Raw genomic sequence first — 24,987 nt, forward strand, 5'->3', positions numbered from 1 at the left:
CAGGGTTTCCTTGTGTAACAGGCCTGGCTGTCCTGGAACTCTTTGTAGACCAGGGTGGCCTCAAATTCAGAGATCCACCTGCCTCTGCCTCCAAAGTACTGGTATTAAAGCACACCTGGCATTCAGCCTTTTTTTTTTTTTTTTTTTTTCCAGAGCTGAGGACTGAAACCAGGGCCTTGCGCTCTACCACTGAGCTAAATCCCCAACCCCCCAGCCTACTTTCATATAGAACTCAGGACCACCAGCTAAGGGAAGGCACCACCCACGATGGCCTAGCTATCACTAATTAAGAAAATGCCAGGGCTGGAGAGGTGGCTCAGAGGTTAAGAGCACTGCTTGCACCGGGCGGTGGTGGCACACGCCTTTAATCCCAGCACTCGGGAGGCAGAGGCAGGTGGATCTCTGTGAGTTCGAGGCCAGCCTGGGCTACCAAGCGAGTTCCAGGAAAGGCGCAAAGCTACACAGAGAAACCCTGTCTCGAAAAAACCTGCTTGCTCTTCCAAAGGTCCTGAGTTCAATTCCCAGCAACCACATGGTGGCTTACGACCATCTGTAATGAGATCTGGTGCCCTCTTCTGGCCTGCAGTCATACGTGCAGACAGAACACTGTATACATAATAAATAAATCTTAAAAAAAAAAAAAAGAAAATGCCCCGCTTGGTGGTGGTGGTGGTGGTGGCGGCAGCGGCACATGCCTTTAATCCCAGCACTCAGGTGGAGCTCTTTGAGTTCGAGACCAAGCCTGGTCTACAGAGCTAGATCCAGGACAGACACAAAAACTACACAGAGAAATCCTGTCTCCAAAAAAAAAAAAAAGAGACAAAATTGCCCTACCAGGCTTGCCTACAGCTTGAATTTTACCTCGAAAAACAGGGTTTCTGCGTAGTCCTGGCTGTCCTGGAAATCACTCTGTAGACCAGGCTGGCCTCGAACTCTGCCTGCCTCTGCCTCTGCCTCTGGAAATAAAGGTGTGCACTACCACCACTGGCCAGCTTGATCATATGGAGACATTTTCTCAATTGAGGCTTCCTCTGATGACTCTAGCTTGGGTCAAGTTGACATAAAACTAGCCAAGCACACACATTTCCCCAGAACTGGAGTTAGGATGGTTGTAAGCCATCACGTGGGTGCTGGGAATCGAACCCTGGTCCTCTACAAGTGCTCTCAGTCAAGCCCACTCTCCAGTCCCGGCTTTTATTAAAAGAAGCAGGAGTCACTGGGCAGTGGTGGCTCACGCCTTTAATTCCAGCACTCCGGAGGCACTCTGAATTTGAGGCCAGCCAGTTCTACAAAGTGAGTTCCAAGACAGCCAGAACTGTAACAGAGAAACCCTGTCTCAAAAATCCAAAGGGCGGGGAGAGGGGAAACAAGAGTCTAACACACCAGGGGTTAAATAAGCTGCTTCTCTTTCCACTGTTTATTATTAATGTACAAAATATACAAAATCAAAAGAAAAAACTCCTCAAATCCATTGTGGTTCTAACCCAAGACCCTGCACAAAACCAACCCACTGTTTTCATAGAAAACAACTGATACCAAGACAGGGGAAGGAAAGGACTGGGAGGGCCCTGCGTCTACCCAGGACGCCTCACACTGACAGGGTTCCACATGGGGAAGGAGCAAGCCCACTCCCAAAGGCAGTGCATGTAGTGCGTCAGGCCCGGTGTACCCGGTTGAAGTTGATGAAAGCTGGTCTCACGGAAGTGTTTAATGGAGTCTCTAAAATGGCTGTAGGCAAGAGTGGCCTAACACTGCAGGCCTCCCTCCGCCAGCTACAACTTTAACTGGATGCAGATATGAGTGTGCCATCACTGAACCTAGCGGACCCACAAGGACTTGGGTACTAACAGTTGCAGTCTTCCTTGACCAAGGACTCAACAGTAGGCCCATGTGGGGCACGAGAGGGAGCAGTTCCAGAACTCATTCCACCAGCCGGAGCCCCCAGTGCAAGGGGATATATGGTACCCCTCACCACCCCTCACCCTGTGAGGATAACGAGCTTGGCTTGGATGGTTTCCTAAGTGCAGCTGACCAACTCAGTTCCGTGTGCAAGTGGAGAGCAGAGTCTCCAGGGTGACCAGCTTTAGGTTCTCAGGCATCGGGGCTAATACTGAAAGGGGTTTGGGACACAGGGCAAATCTCCTCACAAAGTGAAGCCAGCCGTCTCAGCAGTCCAGCATAGAGTGTGTCCAGTCTCTCTCCTCTCCAGACTGGAGGGGATATGTACATCAATGCGCACCAGTGATCAGAAACCCCAGGAACCCAACCAGGTGGGAACTGAGGGGGCCGGCTCCTCATCAGCTGGGGAAGGGGAAGTGAGCCTCACAGAAGCCATAACTGAGTGGAAGGAGCAAGGCTGCAGCCCACAGGGTGTGGGTGGGGCGGGCAGGCCTATGGCAGTGGGGGACCATTGACCCCCGGGTGATAGAAGGCACAGTTGTTCTCATAGCGGCAGTTGCCCTTCATCATGAAATGTCGACAGACGGGGCGGTTTGACATATCTGTCGGAATGATGGCAGAATGGTTAGAAAACAGCTAAGAGATCACCAACTACCCTCCCACCCCAGTCCTGAGCAACTGGGACAAGTCTTCAGAGACACAGTATTTGGGGGATTTGAGTAAAGATAGAGGGTAGTAAAAATTGCCTTCCTTGTATACAGAGAAGACAAAGAGATGGAACCCTCATGTTCTTTCTACCTCTCCCTACTCCCCCCAAATCTGGTGCGGGACACTAAAATCCACGTGTATGTGGGACGAGAAGTGTCCTCACCTCCTCCGTGACTGTGGCCTCCATCATGCCCTCGGTGACCGCCTCCCCCATGGCCATCATGACCACGGTGCTCATGAGGTGGTGGCCCTCGATGGTCATGGCCTCGATGACTAGGGACATCATGTGGCCGGTGGCCATGAGGTCCGTGTCCAGGGCCTTCATGGGGACGATGTCCACCACCAGAACCCATGCTCCCACCAGGGCCTTCATGGGGGCGATGTCCACCACCAGAACCCATTCCTCCTCCAGGGCCTTCGTGGGATCGATGTCCACTGCCCATTCCAGGTCCTTCATGGGATCGATGTCCACTGCCCATTCCTCCACCAGGGCCTTCATGGGGGCGATGCCCACTGCTGCTGCCCATGCTCCCACCAGGGCCTTCATGTGGGCGGTGCCCACCACCTCCAACCATGCCTCCTCCACCAGGACCCCCTCGGCCATTTGGGGGTCCTCCTCCAGAACGACCTCCTCTGGCTCCTCGGAATGGAGGGGGCGGTGGTGGCTCATTTCCTCCACGACCTCCTCGGCCTCTGTGGTATGGCCCAGGACCAGGTCCTGGACCCCCACGCATTGGGCCACCTCGCATGGGATCACCTGGGCCATCCCAGAAGGGATCACCTCCCCGAGGAGGGGGTGGGGGACCCAGGAGACGTGGACCCACTGGTCCACCAGGGCCTCCATGGGGTCCTGTTAGAGAAAGGAGGGGAAAAAAATCAGTTATCTGTTACATTCTACCACTGCCACCTCTAACTGGACCCCGTCCCACTTTCTGCTACCCCTGGCTGTTGAACAAAGCAGTAAGCCCACCGAGTCCCTCTCACCTACCCGGCATAGGCCCTCCGGGACCAGGTGGGAAATGCTGCATACCCTTGGGGCCCCCAGGGCCTCCTGGTGGGAAGCCATTGGCTACAGGACCAGGTCCTAGGAGTCCGTGTGGTACTGTAAATGAAAACAGGAGTCAGTCACAAAGAGGGTTCTAAGAATGACATGGCTTCCCACACAAGTGTGCCCAACTGATCTCAGACCAACCTGGCAGAGCCGTGCTTTCTGTCCAGCTTTCCCCTCCCATTTCTTCCCAGTGGCAACAGTCCCATGCTCTTCAGCATCTGGGAAACCCAGCCCCCCTCTGCTACAGGGCATCCTCCCCAGGCCCCTGCGGCTGGCTCTGAAGATTACCCAACATCTGCTTGAGCTTGTCTGAGTAGTCTGGCTGTTTCAGCAGTTCCTCTGAAGGGTGGCTGTTTGGACTGCCCTGTGAGCAAGTAAAACGACAGTTAAGAGAGTGACAGCCAGGAGAAAGAAGAGCTTACATGGAAATGGAAGACCGAGAAAGGGGAGAAGCTAGGCACAGGCACAGGCTGAGTCCCAGACCAGCCTGGGTTACACAGTGAGACCTTTGTGCAAAACTGAAACCCAACAACACCTTCAATGGAAAAAAAACAAACACAACACGCAAAAACTAAAACCTAGGGTGAAGAGCGGAAGACAGAATCTGAAGACAGCGTGGGGAGGCTCACTTGAGGAAGAGGGCTCACGTACCATGATGGAGGTAAGGATCTCCTGGACATTGATGCCTCCTCCTCCAGGGCCCTGGGGGCTCTTCCCAGCTCCCATGCTTCCCATAAGATTGGCCAGAACTGGAGGCAGCTTAGAGCCTCCTGCCCCATCAGGTGAGCCACCAGACCCTCCAGGCTCCAGGGTCTCAACATACGGTGCCTCATCCATGGAACACTCCTAAGAACAGAAGAAAACAAATCAGGGCTGTGGAAAACAACAAAGATATTCTGACGTTCCACACACCAGTGTCCAAAGACTCACCTCATCCAAGGGGATGAGCTTCGGGGGGATGGGCTCATAGGGCTCAGGGTCAGGCTCATGAGGACTGTCAGGAACACCACAGGTGAGGAGAGAAAAGGAACACAACCACATTAATTCAGTCCCCTCAAGTTCTTTCTAGTGCCTCCCTAAGTCATCATGGGACATCATGGTTCTGTAGCACAGGCGTCCCACACCTTCGGCACTAACCCTATGCTCACCTCTCCTTGTTCAGGAAGAGCTCCTGAAGGATGCCTTTTTCCCGCTCAGCCTGGATGTATCGCTCCTGGCTATTGCTTCCGGGGATGACAAGAGGTGAGGGCAGAGCCAGGGGCCGGGGACACACCCAGGGCACTTTCTCCTCCATGTTGTCATGGCTTAATCGCCGGGCTGTCTCAAAAGCATGTCGGTCTGACAATATCTCACGCTTAGCTGCCTCACCAAAGTCTTTGATCTTGTTCACATTCACTGCAAGGGAAGCAGAGGCCAGGAGAACCAGTGAGTGAAACTGCCTGTGCTCACACTCTAGGACCCACACAGGGACCACAGGCACCTGGCAGCGCACCTCGTTCAGTTTCATCCAGTTCAAAGTAGAAATATTCTCTCAGCTTGCTCTCTTCAGGCCACGTCACAGTTTTCCTCTTTCTGCCCTTCCGAGTCAGCTGGTTAGGATCACCAGGGCTCTCCACAGGCTTGACATCCAGAGCTCCTGGCTCCGAAGAGGCTGAAAACAAGACAGATTTCAGAAGAGGCTGTAGCAAGCAAAAATCCAGCCCAAGCTGCAGCCTTTCAGAAAAGGCCCAAATCCAGGCAGGGTAGGCTACCTGCATCCATGAGCTCTGGGACTTCAACAGGCGGCACTGGGGTGCCAGGGCGGTCCGTGTCCATGGGCTCAGCAGGGGGCACTGGCTCTGGGGAGGAAGGTTTGGCCGTGCTTGGCTCAGTGCTTGTTTTCCCTTCAAAGGGGCTGGGCTGTTACCAAAGAGAAAGCATCCAATGAACTTACAGGACATCCAGGGCAGCGAATCCAAACCTGCCTGATGGTCCCACCTCACGTGACACCAGAATGTGCTCCTGGGGTCACCCACAACTGCTCCTGGTGTGGTGCCCCGCCTTCTGCACCCCATGTACCCGGTCACCGAAATTCACTTCCAAGACTCATACCTTGGCAGCGGTAGGCGACAGAACCTTCTTCTTCTTCTTAATTTTGATGCCTGGGACAGGGGCTGAATTGAGAGCGTCCAGAAAACCCAGGCCTTCCATAGCTACAGAAGAAAAGAGTGGAGTGAATGAACCTCCTTCACAGTTCTATTCCTGCAGAGTCCAGGCAGAAAATAAAGGTGGGCCAGGGGGTCCCTGCCTGAGGGGACCAGGAAGCAAGGTTCACACAGGAAACCCCCATTACTCCATCTTTCTTTTGGCAGCCATGACTTTGATCATAATTCTAGGATGAATATTCATTAAGCAAGCTGCTGAAAACACCAGAGGGCCCAGCCATGAAGGAGACAGCGGGCACGGTTATCACTTGAGAGGGCACGGCTTCTTGTCACCTATCTAACACGACTCTCACGGAAGGAATTCCAGGGGTACAAAAATTCTAGGATGCCAAGACATTAAAGGCAAAGCAAAGGAAATTGTTGAAGGGCACATAATTCCCCCCCCCCCCCCCAGAAGAGCTTTCTCTGTGCTGAGGGCACTCCAGGAGGACTCACGCTGTGGTGGGATGATCTTCACTTTGATTTCTTTGGTGGTATTGGGGGTTGTGTTGAGGGGCTTGTACTTCTTCTCCGCAGGTGGGGCAGCATCTCCTGGAGCAGCTGTGGCACTGCAAAAGAGGGACAGTCAACACTCCCCAACTTCTCCTTCTCTCCAAAGGCCCCTCCTTAGAAACCCACACCAGTGTTCATACCTCTGCCGCTTGAGCGGGATGGGCTTCAGATTGTACTTGTCTGACACTACCACGGTGCTGGAGTTCTTCTTCACAGGCACCAAAGATGGGGTGTCCAGCTCTAGTCCTGGGGAGAAACATGTCGATGGCAGTTCAATCTGACCCTCACTGACCCTGCCTATCGCCACCCCTAAATGGTCCAGCCTTGAATACGTGCCCCCAGCTTCTCCTTCAGCCTTCTTTCTTCCTCAGAGTTTGAAATCACAAACTACTGGCTGTGTATATCGATGGCCCTGCAAAGCCAGCCAATGGCCTTACCAGTGGAACGGAACTTGGCGTGACTTGGTGCCGTGGTTCGCAGTGACTTGGGCTTCTCCTTCTTCTTCTCTGGCACCTCCTCAGCCCGGGTCTCAGCCTTCACCTCAGTCAAAGGTCGCTCAGGAAGTGTAGTTCGGCTTTTCCCCTCTTCTTTCCGCTTCTTCTTCTCTTTCTCTGTTTTGGAAGAACAAAGCAGGTAGGAGTTCATGAGAAGACTGCCGGCCAGCGTGCAGAACGAGCAGGACCCCAAGAGCTGCGGGCTGACAGGATAAAGGGCCAGGGCTCACCTGCAGGCTGGGTACTGCTTTGGGAGCGGATGACAGCCATCCAGTCGCTGACAAGGACTGAAGCCAATTTCCGGAGCTCTGCAGGTAAGAAAGGGAAAAAAGTACTTATTTAGTAATAATTCAATAATATTTCCAGTAACAGAAAATAGGATGTTTTTTAAAAAAACATTGTTAAATCTGTCTTAAGACTATAACATCTTGAAGTAAGAAAATTAAGAAACATCTGAGGTAGCCTTTTTCCGACTGCTACTCTTGGGGGCAATGACTTCAGTCAACAGTAAGAAGGTGAACGGAGAACACTCCAGCAGCCCATGTATGTGTTAAGAAGCAGTTTATACAGAGAAAAAAGATGCCTAAGAATCTAAGGGATTAGACTTATTTTCGACCTATGAGAACTTTCCGTAGCCCTCCCTGGAACTCTTCTTTGGCACTCATCTTCCGCAATCATGCAGACTCACTTAGCAAGCAAGATGGCCACACACTATGAAGACCTGTCTTTCTGTAACAGCCACATGGCTGCTGCTTCTGTCTCACGGCAATGCAGCCTCATGCATTCACAGGGCAGGAAGATCTCAAAACCTGTTTGGAGCTGGGCATGCTGCATCTTTGACTCCAACTTGGAAGTCAAGGCAGAGGCAGGAGGATCTCAGAGTTTGAAACCAGCCTGGTCTACATAGAATACCAGCCCAGCTAGGGATATAGTAAGACCTTGTTTCTCAAAAACAAAACAAAGCTGGGCGGTGAAGGCGCACGCCTTTAATCCTACACTTGGACAGCAGAGGCAGGCGGATCTCAGAGTTTGAGGCCAGACTGGTCTATAGAGTGAGTTCCAGGACACCAAGGTCTATATATAGAGACCCTGTCTCTCAAAAAGAAATAGAAGCGCCGGGCGGTGGTGGCGCACGCCTTTAATCCCAGTACTCGGGAGGCAGAGCCAGGTGGATCTTTATGAGTTCGAGGCCAGCCTGGACTACCAAGTGAGTCCCAGGAAAGGTGCAAAGCTACACAGAGAAACCCTGTCTCGAAAAAACCAAAAAAAAAACCAAAAAAAAAACCAAAAAAAAAAAAAAAAAAAAGAAATAGAAAAAGAGTGAGGAAAGACAGGAGTAAAAGACAACCCATAAAGGAAACAAGAGCAAAGGCCGCGACGGTCCAGGAAGGGCCTGGCACCCACCTTCATCCTCACTCGACTTGCTCAGCTGCTTCACTAGTTTTGCTGTGTTGTTCTGTAGAAGGAGATGGCAGAGAGGTAAATGCCAGGAAACAAAGGGCTCACTCAGTGCTAACTAAACACCTCGGCAGCACTGGCCTACTTTAACCTCCAAAACCTGTAGATGCTTTTTTTTTTTTTTTTTATTTAAGAAAGGGCCTTTCTGCCGGGCAGCGGTGGCGCACGCCTTTAATCCCAGCACTCGGGAGGCAGAGGCAGGCAGATCTCTGTGAGTTCGAGGCCAGCCTGGGCTACCAAGTGAGTTCCAGGTAAGGCGCAAAGCTACCCAGAGAAACCACTGTACTGCTGATCTTTTAAAAAAGAATGGGGGGTGGGGTGGAGGGGTGGGGGCGGCGGCGGCACACGCCTTTAATCCCAGTCTCGGGAGGCAGAGGCAGGTGGATCTCTGTGAGTTCGAGGCCAGCCTGGTCTACAGAGCTAGTCCAGGACAGGGTCCAAAGCTACAGAGAAACCCTGTCTCGAAAAACAGAAAAAAAAAAAAAAAAAAAATGGGGAATATCTGCCATTAAAGGAGCTTGTGTTCAGTGTTGTGGGTATTTACTTAAATCCAGAGCAGTGCTCTGCTGCCACACTCTGCCTGTTCCATGAAGCTGCTTTCTTGACTTTTCAAAAAATTCACAGAAGCAATGTTGTAGGTCATGCTTACATACTTCAAGTATTCACAAAACTCAGTTTTATGTATGGGCCAAATGGGTATCTGGATAGAATAGAAAAATGTGTACATTCTTGTAATTCAAATAAAATCAGTCTTTAAAAAAAAAAAAAAGACCAGTTAGAGTGGCTGGAGACACAGCTCAGTTGGCAGAGTGCTAGACTAGACCCAGTCACAGGCCAGCACATTCCCACTTTAGAGCTGAAAAACTGAGGCTCAGAAACACAAAGTGTTCTACGTCATATGCTTGATAAAGGAAATAAATCCACATCGAGTATTCCAACTTCAAATTCCCATTTTCCTCTGCCATTCTACCTCATAAATTCCAGACTGCCACCCATCAGAACTGGAGTGGTTTTCATCAGTTAGGCTAACCCAGAAAGGAAAAGTGGGCGATGCAGTGTGGAGGTACCTGCTTGAGATGGTCCACAGTAAGTGGGAGGTGCTGCAGGGTCAGCAGAATCTGCTGTAGGAGAGGAATGTTGTTGGTCGTCTTTGAATACGTTAGCCAGTTGTTCAGAAGCTTGTAGCCACCAACATCAATAAACCTGCAGGCAGGTGGGATCAGAATCTGTTAAGCCCTTCCTAGTTTTTGTTTTGTTTTGTTTTGTTTTTCGAGACAGGGTTTCTCTGTGTAGTTTTGGTGCCGGTCCTGGAACTCACTCTGTAGCCCAGGCTGGCCTCGAACTCACAGAGATCCGCCTGCCTCTGCCTCCCGAGTGCTGGGATTAAAGGCCTGCACCACCACCACAGGGCGCCCTTCCTAGTTTTACAACTAGCAAGCTCACATGCCCAGTGACCCAGGAACCCCATGCCTTCCCTTCCCCCATCCCACTTACTTGACCAGCACTTCCGGGGCCCGGGTCTGCAGGATGATGTTCAAGTATGTGCATCGACTCACCATCTTTCGCGCTTCCTTCATCAGACTAGAAACAGGAGTCGAGTTATACATGGAGCAGAGCATTTGCCATCGGAATTGACATTTCAGAGTCACTGCCCAGGCTAGCCTCCCCTCCTCAGTGCCAGGATGACAGGCATGAGGAGCACTACGACAGCTAATGTCCTACAGCAGAGGACTCCAATCCTGGGAGTCCCGGAGCCCCTTGATGACATTCTTTGCTCCAGAGGTGGTCACCAGTCTCCCAGGATTATGGAATCAATCTACAGTCTCATGGAAATCTAGGGGAGGATGGAAGGCAGCAGAGCCACCTGGGAGAGCACCCCTCCTGTCCTAACACACAGACACAACTGCCTCCAAGTGGAGTCAGGGCTCACACATTTCCCCTTGTAATCTAAACTGGCTTAGCTGTTTCCTTTTCTCAGGAAAGCCTAAGATCTCTGAAGGAAAAAGACGTTTTAGATAGACACAACATGACCCAAAACACAACCAAGAATTCTGTTACAGGTCCCCTGTTTACCTCCCATCCTAACTCTTCCTGTAAGTTCCCCGGCTTGCATCCCACCATGCTTGCATCCCATGACTCTCTTGGGATTATGAACCAAATCCACAGCCAGTAGTCAGGAGATCACTCTTCTCTTGTCACAATCTGCCTGCACGTGACTTCTTCCTTTCCCATTTACTCTTCTCTTACTCATTTCAACTCAGCCACAAGTAGTCCTCTCTTCTGCCTAGGACCCTCACAAGAGTAAACTTACCTGAAGATCTTGGAAATTCCGTCCACACTCTTCACTTCTCCATCCCGAGTAAGGAAGCTATCCAGGCCCTTGAGAAGTTCTTTGGGGTCTATGGGACCAGAACCCATGATGGTGGTTTCTGAGGTAAAAGGAAAAAAAGAAAACAACCCATAGGATAAACGGTAGCAAGGACAGCCTCACTAACTTATTCCTCTAATAATTCCCATGGGCACATTTAAGACAGTGACTAATTAATCTATGTTCAACTGTTCTATTCTCTAGGTGAGTAAAATCAAGTCTGTGCTCACAAAACAGCCTTGGCAACTTAAGTGTGGGGTTAATGCACAATGGACCTGAAAGGTAACTCAAAGTGAAGGCCCGGGCAGGCTACCTCTCATTCCCAGTTAAACCCTTTCCAGGGCAGTTACACTTCAGGAGAGTGTATCAGGGCTAAGACCCATGATAGGATGCTCAATTCTTCTTGCTTGTAAGAAGGTCCTGTCTCCAGTTAGCTGCTGCTAATTTTGATGGGGGGGGGGGGATGATGGACACAGCTGTAGCTTTCTAAGGTAACTGAGCCAACCCTGGGTATCTGGGTAAACATTTTCAAGAATCAATCATCCTCTCTCCAAAAATCAATTCCCTTTTATCTTGGCTGTTGAAGTCATAACCACAAATGGCAGACTGTGTCAGCTGAAGTGGATGATGGAGAAAACACCAGGGAGCTCAGTAGCTCTCAGAAACAAGTGACTGATAAGGAGAGCAGGCAGGCTCCCATCAGCCCTCAATAACGTTACTCATTGAACAAACACCAAACAAGCTTTTATTGTTCCAAAGTTTAAGAGAAACTTGGCTTGTGGTTTCAAAAGCAAAGATGCAAACCTGACGACCCTCTCCTGCTCTCAAAACTCACCACGGTCCAAGACTCCCAAGAAAAGCCCACAGCGAGAACCAGAAACTGGGAACCAAAGAAGTACTGAAGCTGACAAAGTGGATACCACTTCAAACTGGGCGGGGAAAGAAAGAGTTAAAAGCTACACTCCTTCCAGGGAAAAGAAGCTATTCCTAGGCCCGAATTCCAGAGAGATAATTAGGGCTGATATGGTTCTAATTGAGAGTTTCAGCCACAACTCTACCACCACTAGCTTCCGAGGACCAAAAACATGAACCTCCTCATCAGCAGTGAGGTGGCCAGGCCAGTATGGGTAGGAAAGAGGTAAAGGACCCCATGCATCTTTCCCATCACAGAAACATCAGAGGCAGCCCCACAAGAGTGAATACCAACCAGTCTTTAACAAAAAAAAAAAAAAAAAAAAAAAAAAAAGTCATTGCATTTTCTAAAGAAAATAGGATTCTTGCAATATAAGTTGTTTGTTCTCAGACAAACCAGGAAATAAAGATATGTAGAAAGTGTGACTATTTTCCTGGCTTAGACACGTTTAACCTCAGCAAAAAGGCTGCCAAAGACCAGAGTGATTCTCCAGACAGAACAATATAAAAATTTAGTGTTTATATACATATATATGTATATATATATACACATATATATGTATATATATATACATATATATGTGTGTGTATATATATACATATATATATAATACAAAATCACTTTTAAATGTAGACTTCCTAATAATCCAAGGCAGCAGCAACAGCAGCAGGAAATTGGCCCAGGGAAAGGAGGGGTAGCAGTAGTCTGCTCTGGAGGCTGAAGCCTGCGGCTGAACACAAGGAGATGCAGGGAAGAAATGCTAAGCATTCAGCAAAACTTGTTAATCGCTATCGCCCAATACCCTGGAACGTGAGGTCAGAGGAGAAAAACATTCAAGAACACTGGAAACGTTTACAAGTTAGGGGACAAATTCAATGATGTGTGGCTATCTGTGCACAGAGAGGAAATCTCCTGTGTCTAAGACAGCTGTGATTTGTGGAAGCTTCCGGTATAGTAACAGATTTCCCATCTGTTAGACTGAAAAAGGAATGAATGGGCCCAAAGTAATAATACATATAAACAATCTAGACTAGGAAATTTAAAAATCTTTTATACATACATAAGCCTATTAGAACCCCAAATGACAAGGTATGCAATTTGACAAATCTTGAATTAAACATTACTTCATTCCAGTCCCTCTGAACACAGCTGACTGAAACCCAGAGCTGAACATTATCTCCTTTGTATGTCTATCTAGGAACTAATAAGCCTAACTCAAATGTTCCTTCATTCAATTGTCATACAAGACAGAGGACAGCCACCAGAAACTGGACCAATGAGTGCAAAGCTATCTAGTGCCCTGTGATGGAAATGGGACCTAGGTATTTTAAAATGCCCATCTATATAAATATAAAGGCACAACAGTCAAGGAAGCTGGGAGACAAACAGGCATATTAAGATACATGTTATTTCCCACTGTTATATTTGGGAGGATGACTGAACTTGTCTCCTCATATTAAAATGTAAATTTTCTCAGTGCCTTTTCTTCAGTGGTATTTATTCCTTATTAGGGACCCCAAATGCCTTACAATCTAGGTCCCCATTTTCACAGGCAAGCTATAAGGTCTTCCAGTGGGAACAAAGGAAGAATCCATCATGCTTGGAGCAGGTCTATGACAAAGGCCCGAAGCTGCATTGACCAGAGTGGGCAGGGACAGTGACCAAGTATTCCCCACTCTGTTCTGGAGTTTGAAGCCGAGGAAACTGTAACCATAAAGAACTCAGGTCATGTTTTTGTTTTTTCAACCAATTGCTAGTCTCCTTGAAGGCCACAGAGAAAAGGAGACAAAGGAAGGAAGCCTGCAGTGTGCCTCCACCTTCTAAACTCTGGGAATGTTCTACGGTTCTTACTAGAGATACCAAATTCCTAACCCTGATTGCAAAGTGAATTTGACTTGAGGGTTATTTGGTTTAAAATGGTGGAAAAGCATCTAGCCTGGCTAGTCACTAAACATCTACCACGACTGAGTCCTCAATCAGTTTAGGAAATAAGGTCCATGCAAGCCAGGGGGCCTTACAAAGGTCTTCTGACAAGAGGACAGAAGTGCCAGCTCTTCTTTGCTGGGGCCTGAGCACCTCCTGATGCAAAATGCCTCGCTCTTCCCCCAGCATCTCAAGAGCTTCCTGGTCTGACCCAATAGTGGAATGGACTGTCTCAGGTGGTTCACAGCTTCTGTACCTATGCATGGTAAGGCCCTACTCCTCCCTCATCATTATTTTGAAAATTAGGTAATCTTGCTCCCGGGAAGACTATTTGGCTTTCAATAAAGATGTAAAATTATGTCCACCACCCTGACCCTCAAGGAAAGACCCCCAAATAGAGCTCTGGCCGCGCCATGAGAATCAGGCTCTCCAAGGTTCCCTAGAAAGCCTTGCTTTTCATCTCCCATGCAAGGAAGGTCTTCTTTACTAATCCCCTGCTCACTAGAGATCAGGAACCCCAGTGGGTGGAATGCTCAGCTCCCAATGTAGGTATGCTGCAGAGGCACCTGGCAAACTGCTCAAAAGATAAAAAAGACGTGTGGTAAATAGACATGTGGAAGAGGCCCTCCCATTCAATCAGAAGTCCAAGTAATAATGAGAATCCACAGCCAGTGGAAAATGAGCCCTGTTGCACCCAAAGTCACCATAGGACAGGACAAAAGGCTTGTAAACTCTGCCTAGAAACTCCACACTTCAATGCAGAACTTTAAATACAAAAATGAAAAGTAGAAGAAGAAACTGTCGAAGACTGACTTGAAAAAGAGATAAGAACCAGACACCCAACACCACCCTCGAGGGTGTGGCTTTAACATGCACCAACTGCCACAGCACTGACCAGGCAGAATGAAGAGCACATTCTTGTCTCAATGCTTTAAAGGAATTTCTTTTTAGGAAGGAAGGAAAAAGAAATTCAAAAAGGTGGCTCTTTGGAAAAAAGAAAGGTTGTGAAACGTAATACCAGAAATGTTTTGCTTACCAGACACCGTAGCTTGACTCCCCCTGCCTCGAGTTTACAACTGCAGCCTCCTTCCTAAAGATTCACTTCTCATCCTAGTGCCCACACACAGGAACTAAGCAACTGCAGAGGGTGATGGCACTGAGCACAAAGAGTTTATCCCCAAACTGAGAGGTGAGAATAAGGATGATTTATAAGAAAGTCCTACAAGTACCAACCCACCCCCAGACTGTTACAAAGCAACAACATTTGGAAGTACAAAGAACCCGTCCTGAGCAGAATGGCACATTTCAGCTTCATTAGGCCCAATTGTCTACTCAAGTTACAAACCCTGTGTCTTGCCCCAATCTCCCAAACCTAAAGCACAGTTGGGGTTTAGTTTTTCACACCTGTCAACTGAAGCAGGGTACATGTCCAAGCTTGTGATGAGTGGAAGGTGGAAATAAACACATCGGGCTGATTGTTAAACACATACACTAGAACTACACGATTGGGACAGCCTCCATTCCTGTTTTCATTAAGTTTTTATCCCTGTAAGATACTTCATAAAAGATAAAAGAAACGGAAAGCTATTCTCCCCAGCAGCAATCTGCAAAGGGAGAGAAAGCATCTGCTTGGGGGTGGAGTTATCAGAGGAAGCAAGCTGATTACATCACCTTTCAAAGTGGCTCCTCCCCCTTGACCAAGTTTCTAGGGCAGCCCTAAGCTGACTGGCAAAAGAGAAAAACAAAGGAGAGGGACGCCATTTTGTTATAGAGAGGACGACTCAAAATTTAAAAAGCCATCCACAGCTGCCGGTAGCTTTACTTACACTATAAAGAACTAAGTAAAAAAAAAAAAAAAAAGAAAAAGAAAAAAGAAGTCATCCCTCCGCCCCCCCTTGCTCAATCTGACCTATTTTAATTCAGTTTAAGAGCTTACTGAAAATAAAATCAATTAATATACAATTTTCTGCGGGTTAAGAATTTGAATTTGCAACTGAAGTTCAATTTGCTACCGCCGACCACCCCAATCCTCCCTATAACCGGAAAGGGGGAGGACTTGGACCCCTCAACAAATAGGGTTGAGGTGGGAGGACAGGAGAAAAATGGGTCAAGACACAACCTGCAACGCCGCTTGGAAGACAAAAGGACAAGGAAAAGTCGCCATATTTGAAGCAGGGAAGAAAAAAACTCTTTAACGACACAAATCTTCTAGAAAGCTAGCATTCAATTGCACTAATGGCTTTTAAAATTATACTCCTGAGTTCACATTTCCCAACCTTTCCACCCTCTTAACTGTATCCAACCACTAAAAAGTATCAAGTTAAAATGTTAATCACTTTTGCCTTTAAATAACCTATGCAATCTGAAACAATTACAAGACATTCTTTACCTCCCCAAATGTTATATTGTATGTACTTGTTACTAAGATTATATTTTGCCCTAAATTTAAGTGTCTTGCAATCTTTATTCCTAGATTGCCACCTATTTTAACCACACAATATATCCCAAGCAAATTACATTAAAATTGAGAGGATTTAACAATCACTTTAAAGACACAGCCAGCTAATACTTCTCTCTGCCCATCTCCTTACCCTGCAATCTTTATGTACAGATTGCTTATTAATCTGGCAAATTGAAAGGCGCTCTGCTTGTCTCACACACAAAGAAGTGGGACTTCTGGGCCACAAGATCCACCATCTTTTGTATGTGAGCTCATTAACCCTTTTGAAGACTGCTAACCAGAGGAAGGTAACCATTCCTCCTTATAATAGCAAAGGCATATGCTTTGGCAGTCTGGAAATTTGCTGGATTATCAAGGGTTAACCGTCAATATCCTCACTTGCTGGCCCTCCCTTCACCCTCTCCTTGCCTGCTCCAGCAGGGAAGAGGCAGGTGGCAGGGGAGAGAGAACAAAGACTGTTTAGACCCACAGGACCTTTTTAATGGAGATTTAAGAGACCCGATTGGTCCTTCTCCAGTATTCTACATTTGTTCTATGGTCTCATTTCTTCCTCTCATTATTTTTGGTTTCACCACGGGAAACGTTGATTTCTTGTTGCAAGGCTGGTTTTTGAAAATTCGACACTTACTATCCAATTTTTTTGCGACGTCAGCACCTCGGGCTCAGGGGAGGGAGGGGTAAAATTTTGGAGGAAAAAAATAAAACAACCAACCAAGACCCAAACTCAATTACTTGGGGGGCCTCATTGGATCAAAAAGTCTCTTAAAAAAGTAAAGACCAACTCAGTATTCACATTCCCCCCACCCAACTCCATTGAGGGAGGGGGGGTCGTTGAAAAAAAATCCTGAGTGGATTCCAAAAAGGAAATGCTGGATGAGTGAGATTGGGTGGGTTTGGGTGGGGAGGGTGGTTGATTATTTTTGAAGTTATGTGGTGACGGTCCTTCGGCCACAGATTTCAAGTCCCAAGCAGCGTGGGCTGGTGGGGTGGGCAAGATAGGTGGGGAGGGGTAGAAGACACAAGTGGTTGGGCTGGTGGCTGCTGTTTTCCCTGTCCCCCCTCTCTCAGGATCCTTTCATGGGCTTAGATGTTGCTGAGGCTTGTTTGTTTTCCTGATGGCCGGCCTGTCTTTCTCCGAGAAAATTCAACCTGGGATAGAAAGAACACAAAAGGAGAAAGCTGTAATCAGTACGGGTCGCCTTCCAACATCCCCGAACGCAGCCAGCCGCACTCGGCAAACCGTGGCTGCCCAATAAATCCATCCCCCTCCCCGCTTCCCGGACCACCCGCTCTCGGCCAAACGTTACCGTCCTAGCGACGGAGCACCCAAACTTACCTCTAAACGAACCCCAGAATGGCGGCCGCCCGCTCGGGCGGAGTCTTTTATACCCGACCACCGCCCAACGCACCCTAACGTGATGGAGAAACGCCCTCGTCACGAGACATTGTGCGCGAGGCGAAGGCCGATTGGCCGACGTGAAGGCCAGGCCACCCGCGGATTGGACGCCTGTCCTCCGCCTTCGGGGAGCCCCTGCCCTTGTTCCCCACTTCCGTCTCCTTCCGAGCCCCTCTGCGCCAGCGCGTGATCGCCGCGTCCGGCACCTCCCTCTCCTCTGCCGCCACCACTTCCGCCCCGGCCAGGGAGTCTCACCCGGGGTTGGTCGAAACGACCAGGCGCATGCGCAATGAGATCAGTCCGGTCCAAATCGCACTCAAAACTGCTTTAGTGTCATACACTAACTATGGAATCTATGAGTCATCGCGACTCGTCCGGGAAAAAAGCAATTTTGAAGGCTAGTTCGATTGTGACGCAGTTTAAATTCGCTCCTCGCTGCGGACCCCGCCCTTTGACGCTTCCGTCCTTACGCACGTGAACATCCGCCTTCCGCATTGCGAGGCTAGGCCTTGGCCCCGCCCCAGTCAGTGTCCCGAACGTGCGCAGTCGTTTTCCCTTCCGGCCGGCCGTACGTCGGGCGTGCGTCAAGATGGCTGCCTCCTTACCGCACACGCTTCTGAGGCGGGTTCCTAACCTCTTGCGAAGCTCCTATGGAGTTCAGGTAACACCTGGGAGGACTTTCTCTGCATCCCCATGGTGTCTATACGTCCGACCTTCGCTCCGCTGCGAGGAGTCGAGGGTCACACTCTCCCCACATGTTTACGTCTTGGTCGTGCACCACCCTCTGTCCCCCACGGCGCGCGTGTTCTAACACTGAGCCTTAGGGACAGCCAGAGGTACGTGTCATTGTCTTCTCCAAGTACCAACAGGCAGAAGGATTAGGCCGGTGGACTACTCCTCTAGACATGCGCAACTAACTCTTAACTATGTGGTTGGAATCTGAAGTTGGAATAAATGTCCTTGTATTAAAGGATCCCAATTGTAATTTTTTTTAATGCCCCTGTTGCAGAGACAGTCGCATACAGCCCAGGTTGACCTCGTAAGTGACCTTGAACTTCTGATCTTTCTGCCTTCACCTCCCAGACTCTGGTATTACAGGCATAATCCACCCACTCCCTACTCCACCTGCTAACGTCAGTTTTTTTTTTTTTTTTTTTGGTTTTTCGAGACAGGGTTTCTCTGTGTAGCTTGGCGCCTTTCCTGGAACTCACTTGGTAGCCCAGGCTGGCCTCGAACTCACAGAGATCCGCCTGGCTCTGCCTCCCAGTGCTGGGATTAAAGGCGTGCGCCACTACCACCCGGCTTAACGTCAGTTTCTTATCAGGATGCATGAGCGTTTAATTTTGCTCCCTGGCTTGAAGTTACCCTCTCGCCTGAGGTACTCACCACCCTGGAGTTTCTTGGCAGGGCAGGGAGAATTAGCTTGAAGGCTTGTCTCGGCGACACTCCCTAAAGTGGGACTAAAGAGTGGTGACAGGGGTCACAACCGAAGTAATAACAGGCTTGATAGCTTTGAAGCTGGCGTTAGCACTCAAATTTGTTTTACCCCGTGGAATGCTGACCTGCAGCATTTTATGAAACTGGTCAGCTCAGTGTCTTTGTGTTTTTCTCCCTTGTCTGATGCATCCCCTGCTCTCCATAAATCTCATTTCCATTATTTTCAAAGGGTTAGACATAGTTCTCTTTTCCACCAGATCCAACCAATGCCCATCAAGCACAGAACTTTGTTTGCCAAGTTTTTTTTAATTGTTACATTCCACTAGCATCCTGATCCTTTACCTTGTTGGCTCATTCTATAGGATCTGATCAGAGCTAGATAGAGTGGTTGCCATTTTTTGTTTGTTTGTTTGTTGAGACAGGGTTTTTCTGTGTAGCCTTGGCACCTTTCTTGGGACTCACTCTGTAGCCTAGTCTGGCCTTGAACTCACAGAGATCCAGCCTGCCTGTGCCACCTGAGTGCTGGGATTAAAGGCATGTGCCACCACACACGCCGCTCTCCCCCCCCTTCCCCCCTCCCCCCCCCCCCCGAAGAAATGCTACTTTCGTGTCTCTTCCTGCTGAATTATTCTGATATTTTGGACACACATTCCACCTCTCTCCCCAAAGTATAATAAACCAAATAATTGCATCCTTTTCTTGAAACTCATCCTCATTTTACTTTCCTTTATAGGTTCCTCTCCGGACTCTCTGCACCAAAGGTCCTCCTGAAGAACGTTCTCCATCCTCACTTCCCATCTCCCCTTATGAGAATGAACCTTGGAAATACCTGGATTCAGAAGGTACCCCAGATTGGGGGGAAGCAAGGGAAGATGGGGCCTGAAGTAGGTAGCTAGAGAAGATCCCTGCCACCTCCATCATAAATAAACTCATCTGGTCTTTATTTCAGAGTACCAGAACCGCTATGGTTCTCGCCCCATTTGGGCCGACTACCGCCGTAATCACAAAGGTGGTGTACCCCCACAGCGGACACGAAAGACATGTATTGTAAGTTTTTAAGGTTTTCATCTTGATGGGATGTGAAGAGGAGGCCATGGGGAAGCCAGCATCAGTCCTTTTTGTGACTATGTTTTGTATCTTTAACGACCAGTTTCTTCTCTACAGCGTAAAAATAAAGTGACTGGAAATCCTTGCCCGATCTGCCGGGATCACAAGTTGCATGTTGACTTTAGGGTAAGCAGACTCTTTTAGCTGTAATTAGGACTTGGAGCCTCTCCACAGTGCTAAAGAGATCATCAGAGTGTCTCATACTCGTTCATATCCCTATACCTGTACAATCCCAATGACTGCCAATGTGAAAACATCCTCTTTCCGGGTTTCACCCTCTACTATAGATTTTAGTGCAAAGGTTTAGTTCATTCTCTTAAAATTCGTAGTCTAAATTCCAAGTACAGAAAACACTTATTTGAGCTGGACTCAATGGTGCAGGCCTTTAATCCCAGCACTTAGGAGGCAGAGGCAAGCAGATTTATGAGTTTGAGAACAGTCTGGGCTACATGGAGAAACCTGTCTTGAAAAACAACAACAACAAAAAAAAGACACATATTTGAATGCAGCCCAAGTTAGCATATGTCTATAATCCCACACTGGCAAGGCTAAAGAAGAAATGTAAGTTCCAAGTTCCAGGCCCTGCCATAATCTACCTCACCTGTTACAAAAAGAAAGGGAAAGAAAGTTCACTTCTCCTAGGGATGATAACCAGCGGTTAAGCAGGAAGGCAGGATAAGTGTCCCAAGTGGCCTCAGGCTTGCTATACAGCTAAACTTCTGATCCTCCTGCCTTCCTAAGGGCTGTAGGTTACAGGTGTGTGATGATACCACACGTAGCTCAAAGGTTATTTTTTATTATTGTTACTATTTTTTTTATAAAGATTTATTTATTTATTAAGTATACAGCATGTATGACTGCAGGCCAGAAGAGGGCACTAGATCTCATTACAGATGGTTGTGAGCCACCATGTGGTTACTGGGAATTGAACTCAGGACCTTTGGAAGAGCAGTGCTCTTAACCACTGAGTCATCTCTCCAGCCCTTACTATTTTTTTTTATTTTTTTTTTTAAAGCAAAAGAATTTATGAAGGAGCTGGGCGGTGATGGTGCACGTCTTTAATCCCAGCACTCGGAGGCAGAGCCAGGCAGATCTCTGTGAGCTCTTGGAGGGAAAAAAAAAGAATTTATGAAGGAAAAATTTCCAAAGACAGGAGGAATTCAAGGGAAAGAACCCTATTTATTATCTATTATTACAATTATTAGCAAATATATTGTCCTGTTTTGGGGGGCAGGAGCTTTTCTCCATTTTCCTCTTTTGAGAAAGGATCTGTTTCTATAGCTCAAGCTGACCTCAACTCACTGTCCTCCTCTCTCTGCAGGCTGAGTTCTGCAATTACCACCTTGCTTAGTTGTTATTTCCTTCTCCTCCCAGTGTTGAGTGAGATGCTGGGTGGGACCTGGGGCTAGATAACAGATATGAAAGGAGCTACAGAGTGGAATAGATCCTTCCCGCCACAAAAGCCTTCAAAATGATGGAGCTTGCTTCTTTTTTGTTTGTTTTTGGGTTTTTTGTTTGTTTAAGACAGGTTTTCTCTGTGTAGCTCTGGAGCCTGTCCTAGATCTCACTCTGTAGACCAGGCTGGCCTCGAACTCACAGAGATCCACCTGGCTCTGCCTCCCGAGTGCTGGGATTAAAGGCGTGTGCCACCTATGCCTGGCTGAAGCTTGCTTCTTAGTGAATAATAAAGATCATAAAGATGCTCACAGGAGCCAAAACTGGGCATTGAGGAAGCTGGGGATACTGAATTAGTCTGTTGATGAGGGTTCATATCCTTCCAGCACATCATGAATGTTACAAAAAGAAGCAATGACTGGGCTGAGAATGGTGGTAGGTGTGTGTACTGTCTTCTCTGTTCCTATCCTGTGTGGTTTACCTGGTTTTATCTAATTAGAACTATTAAACTGCTCTTAGTTACATACTGTATTTTATGCACTATATTCAGCATGCTATTGTATTACTTACTATATATCCATCATGTCATCATTTCTAGGTAATTTCTAGGACCTTGATGACTATCCCCAACTTTATGCCCAGAGGTGGAAACTTGGGAACGTGCTTCTCCGTAACTCAGTGACAGGATGTAGGTCGTGTGTGAGGTGAAGTGGGGAGGCTAAAGCTGAAGGAGGCATCAGGAGAGGCACAGAGCAGTCAAGTGCAGCTATGGGCTGGCCTTGAACTCACAGAGATCTGCCTTGCTTCTGCCTCCTGAGTGCTGGGATTACTACAACCAGATGTAGCCCAGGCTGGCCTCAAACTCGTCATCCTTCTGTGTTTGCCTTTTCTTCATGCTCTACTGGAGTATGCCACCACAACGGGCTGTGTGGATGTATAAAGTGTCTACAGTCAGCCTCCAGAGGTCTTGACCACCTCTTGACACATTTGTTTATCTCTTTCCTGCAGAATGTGAAACTCTTGGAACAGTTTGTTTGCGCCCACACTGGTATGATCTTCCACGCCCCATATACAGGTTAGCTTGGCATTACTGTTAATACCGCTGTAGTTCTTCCTTGTAGCACTCCTGGTTTATGCTGTTGGGTGGTAGATGTTTGATTGCTGCTATGTATTGCACCCAGAAGTGTGATTGAAGCTTTTGGAGACTGTATTTCATGAGGATACTCACTAGGCTAAAACAGTTACATGTACACAAAAGACTAAGGTGAGCCTCTGGTAAGCCACTGTCTATGTACTTTGAGCCGGGCGGTGGTGAGCCGGGCGGGGGTGCCTTTAATCCCAGCACTGGGAGGCAGAGGCAGGCGGATCTCTGTAAATTTGAGGCCAGCCTGGTTTATGGATTGAGTTCCAGGACAGCCTCAAAAGCTACACAGAGAAACCCTGTCTCAAAAAAACAAAACAAAACAAAATGCGCTTTGAAAGGTAAACCATGACTTTAATCCCAGCACTGGGAAGATGGAGGCAGAGGCAGGCTGATCCCTGTGAGTTTGAGGTCAGCCTGGTCTACATAGTAAGTTCCAAGGCAGCCAGAACTACATAGAGATACCCTGTCTTTAAAAAAAAAAAATACAAAATAAACAAAAAAACCCAAAAAGAACAAGAAAAACAACTGAGTTTAACAATTCAGGACTATCTCTACTTTTTACCCTTGGTGGCCTGTGGCCATGTCCAGCTTTTCATATGGTCTACATCTGCTTCCAGGTAACAGTAGCCAAGCTGAATGTCATATATCATAGACAGAGACGGAAGGACCTAAAGAGCAAGAATAGCCTGAACTCACTATGTATAGGGAGGAGCATGAGCCTGTGATAAGTTCCTTTTGTAAGGAAACAGTTTTTACTATCAGTCTCCAGAATGGAAACAGGATAATTACTGCTGTTCTTTTTGTTGTTGTTTTGTTTTGTTTGTTTTTCAAGACAGGGTTTCTCTGTGTAATTTTGGTTCCTGTCCTGGATCTTGCTCTATAGCCCAGGCTGGCCTCGAACTCACAGAGATCCACCTGGCTCTGCCTCCCGAATGCTGGGGTTAAAGGTGTGCGCCACCACCGCCCGGCTAATTACTGCTGTCCTTATCACATTCCCTATGAAGTCATTTCTTCCCTTATGGGGTCTTTCTCTGGATTGTACGAGTCAGCCTTGTCTGCACTTGCCCATTGAATCGTCTTCAGGCCCATCTGCAGACTATCACTCAGTGACATCTCTATAGTGGCTAGTCATCTGAGGTCCTCATCCTGCTCTCAGGCAGCTGCAGATGGGGCAGATGGAAACTGGCTGTGTGGGAAGGTTGGGGGCAGAGGTCATTAAGTAAAGCCAGCTCCTCCATGATGAACTAGCTGTCTCTGTATAGAAGACTTTTGCTAACTCTACTTTGGGGGACGTGCTCCGAGTTAATTTTTTCTCTCTGTAGGGGTCTGTATGAAGCAGCATAAGAAGCTGACCCAGGCCATCCAGAAAGCCAGGGAGTGTGGTAAGTGAGAGTGAGGAGGCAAGGTTTTCTTAGGTGTGGCAAAGTGACTTGGACTGGACGGTGCTTGTGTGCTCTGTCTCTGAGAACGTACTCCTAGAGTTTCTTCTGAATTGGGTGTGGTGCTGGAGTCTGTAGTCCCAGCTGCAAATTTCAGGCTACTAGGACTACATACTGAGATGCTGTTTCAAACACGAAGGAAGAAACGTTTCTTTCCTCACTTCCTCATCCTCGTTATCCCTTTCATCCCTTAGGTCTCCTCAGTCACTACGTTCCCCAGGTTGAGCCCCGAGACGCTGACTTCCGTGCTGTCCATGGGGCTGTCAGTGTCACTCCACCGGCCCCCACATTACTGTCAGGCCAACCTTGGTACCCGTGGTACAGCTGGCAGCAGCCACCAGAACGAGAACTGTCCCGCCTTCGCCGGCTGTATCAAGGAAACCTCCTAGAAGAAAGTGGCCCCCCTCCTGAGTCGATGCCTGAGGTGCCCAGTACACCACCAGCAGAAACCCCCTGAGCAGATGGGCTCCCAGAGTGCTTAGAACTTGTGAACTAGGGAAGAAGTCGGGGATTAAGGAGTCGTGTCTAGGGTTATGTGATGTCATGTGTTCTGAAACGTGTGTTTTGGGACAGTGACGACCCTGAAGAGGAGGTGATTGCTGAAGAGGACAGACACATCTGAGGTTGAGGAGAGAGGTCTAGATGCACATGGGAAACTGACTGGAAGGGTTCAGACATGAACAGGAGACAACTCATTTGTGTGCCCTGGATACTGTGTCCCTGATTTAAACCTGCTGGCACAGCTCTTCTACAATAAAGCTGTCTCTCTCTGCCCCTGGTTTCCTTTGCGCTGACTTTGCAGAACATGGGGGTGAAGTGTATGAGATGGAGTGCTGCTGTGAGGTGGGAGGTGTTCAGTCTTAACTCACCCTGCCTGCAACTCCAGCAAGGAAAGGGTGTATAAAGGCCATTCTGTCTTGTGGGTCCCCTCGGCTGTTCACTGTGAGGCCCTGGAGAAAAGTGCTTGGTCGCCATGGCACTACAGTGGCACAGACCTTCAAGAGGAGTCCTGTTGCCAGGGGGACGCAGGTTTGGCCAGAAGAATGGGGTCTCCCAGGCTGCTGAACCCTGCTGTGGGGGCGGGGCGATCCCTGGAGG

The 24,987-nt window shown here is 48.3% G+C and overlaps 2 protein-coding genes across 4 annotated transcripts; one reads left to right on the forward strand and one right to left on the reverse strand.

Annotated features, from left to right (window-relative positions):
- Nucleotides 1–1,389: 1,389 nt before the first annotated feature.
- On the reverse strand, nucleotides 1,390–24,938 carry Ppp1r10 (protein phosphatase 1 regulatory subunit 10). 3 transcript variants are annotated; one of them, XM_059282009.1, is made up of 20 exons: nucleotides 24,759–24,938; nucleotides 16,600–17,120; nucleotides 10,618–10,735; nucleotides 9,801–9,887; nucleotides 9,374–9,509; nucleotides 8,253–8,304; nucleotides 7,079–7,156; nucleotides 6,792–6,965; nucleotides 6,495–6,600; nucleotides 6,298–6,410; nucleotides 5,750–5,850; nucleotides 5,410–5,557; nucleotides 5,151–5,309; nucleotides 4,807–5,053; nucleotides 4,589–4,652; nucleotides 4,310–4,504; nucleotides 3,947–4,022; nucleotides 3,596–3,709; nucleotides 2,771–3,457; nucleotides 1,390–2,501 (listed from the first exon to the last, which is right to left on the reverse strand). In XM_059282009.1, the coding sequence occupies exons 3-20, from the start codon at nucleotides 10,722–10,724 to the stop codon at nucleotides 2,392–2,394; spliced, it is 2,754 nt and encodes a 917-aa protein (XP_059137992.1). In that variant the 5' UTR covers nucleotides 10,725–10,735; nucleotides 16,600–17,120; nucleotides 24,759–24,938; the 3' UTR covers nucleotides 1,390–2,391. The 3 variants fall into 3 exon arrangements, with proteins under 3 accessions (XP_059137992.1, XP_059137991.1, XP_059137990.1); XM_059282008.1 differs by lacking the exon at nucleotides 24,759–24,938 and adding an exon at nucleotides 17,623–18,042; XM_059282007.1 differs by lacking the exon at nucleotides 24,759–24,938 and adding an exon at nucleotides 17,308–17,587.
- Nucleotides 17,448–24,662, forward strand: Mrps18b (mitochondrial ribosomal protein S18B). The gene is given in 8 exon segments (XM_059282013.1): nucleotides 17,448–18,028; nucleotides 19,538–19,646; nucleotides 19,754–19,851; nucleotides 19,969–20,037; nucleotides 22,315–22,381; nucleotides 23,773–23,832; nucleotides 24,084–24,339; nucleotides 24,341–24,662. Coding segments are annotated over 8 exon segments (762 nt in total). The 5' UTR covers nucleotides 17,448–17,956; the 3' UTR covers nucleotides 24,372–24,662.
- Nucleotides 24,939–24,987: the final 49 nt, after the last annotated feature.

Source organism: Peromyscus eremicus, chromosome 16_21, assembly GCF_949786415.1.
Source record: "Peromyscus eremicus chromosome 16_21, PerEre_H2_v1, whole genome shotgun sequence".
NCBI classification, from domain to species: domain Eukaryota; kingdom Metazoa; phylum Chordata; class Mammalia; order Rodentia; family Cricetidae; genus Peromyscus; species Peromyscus eremicus.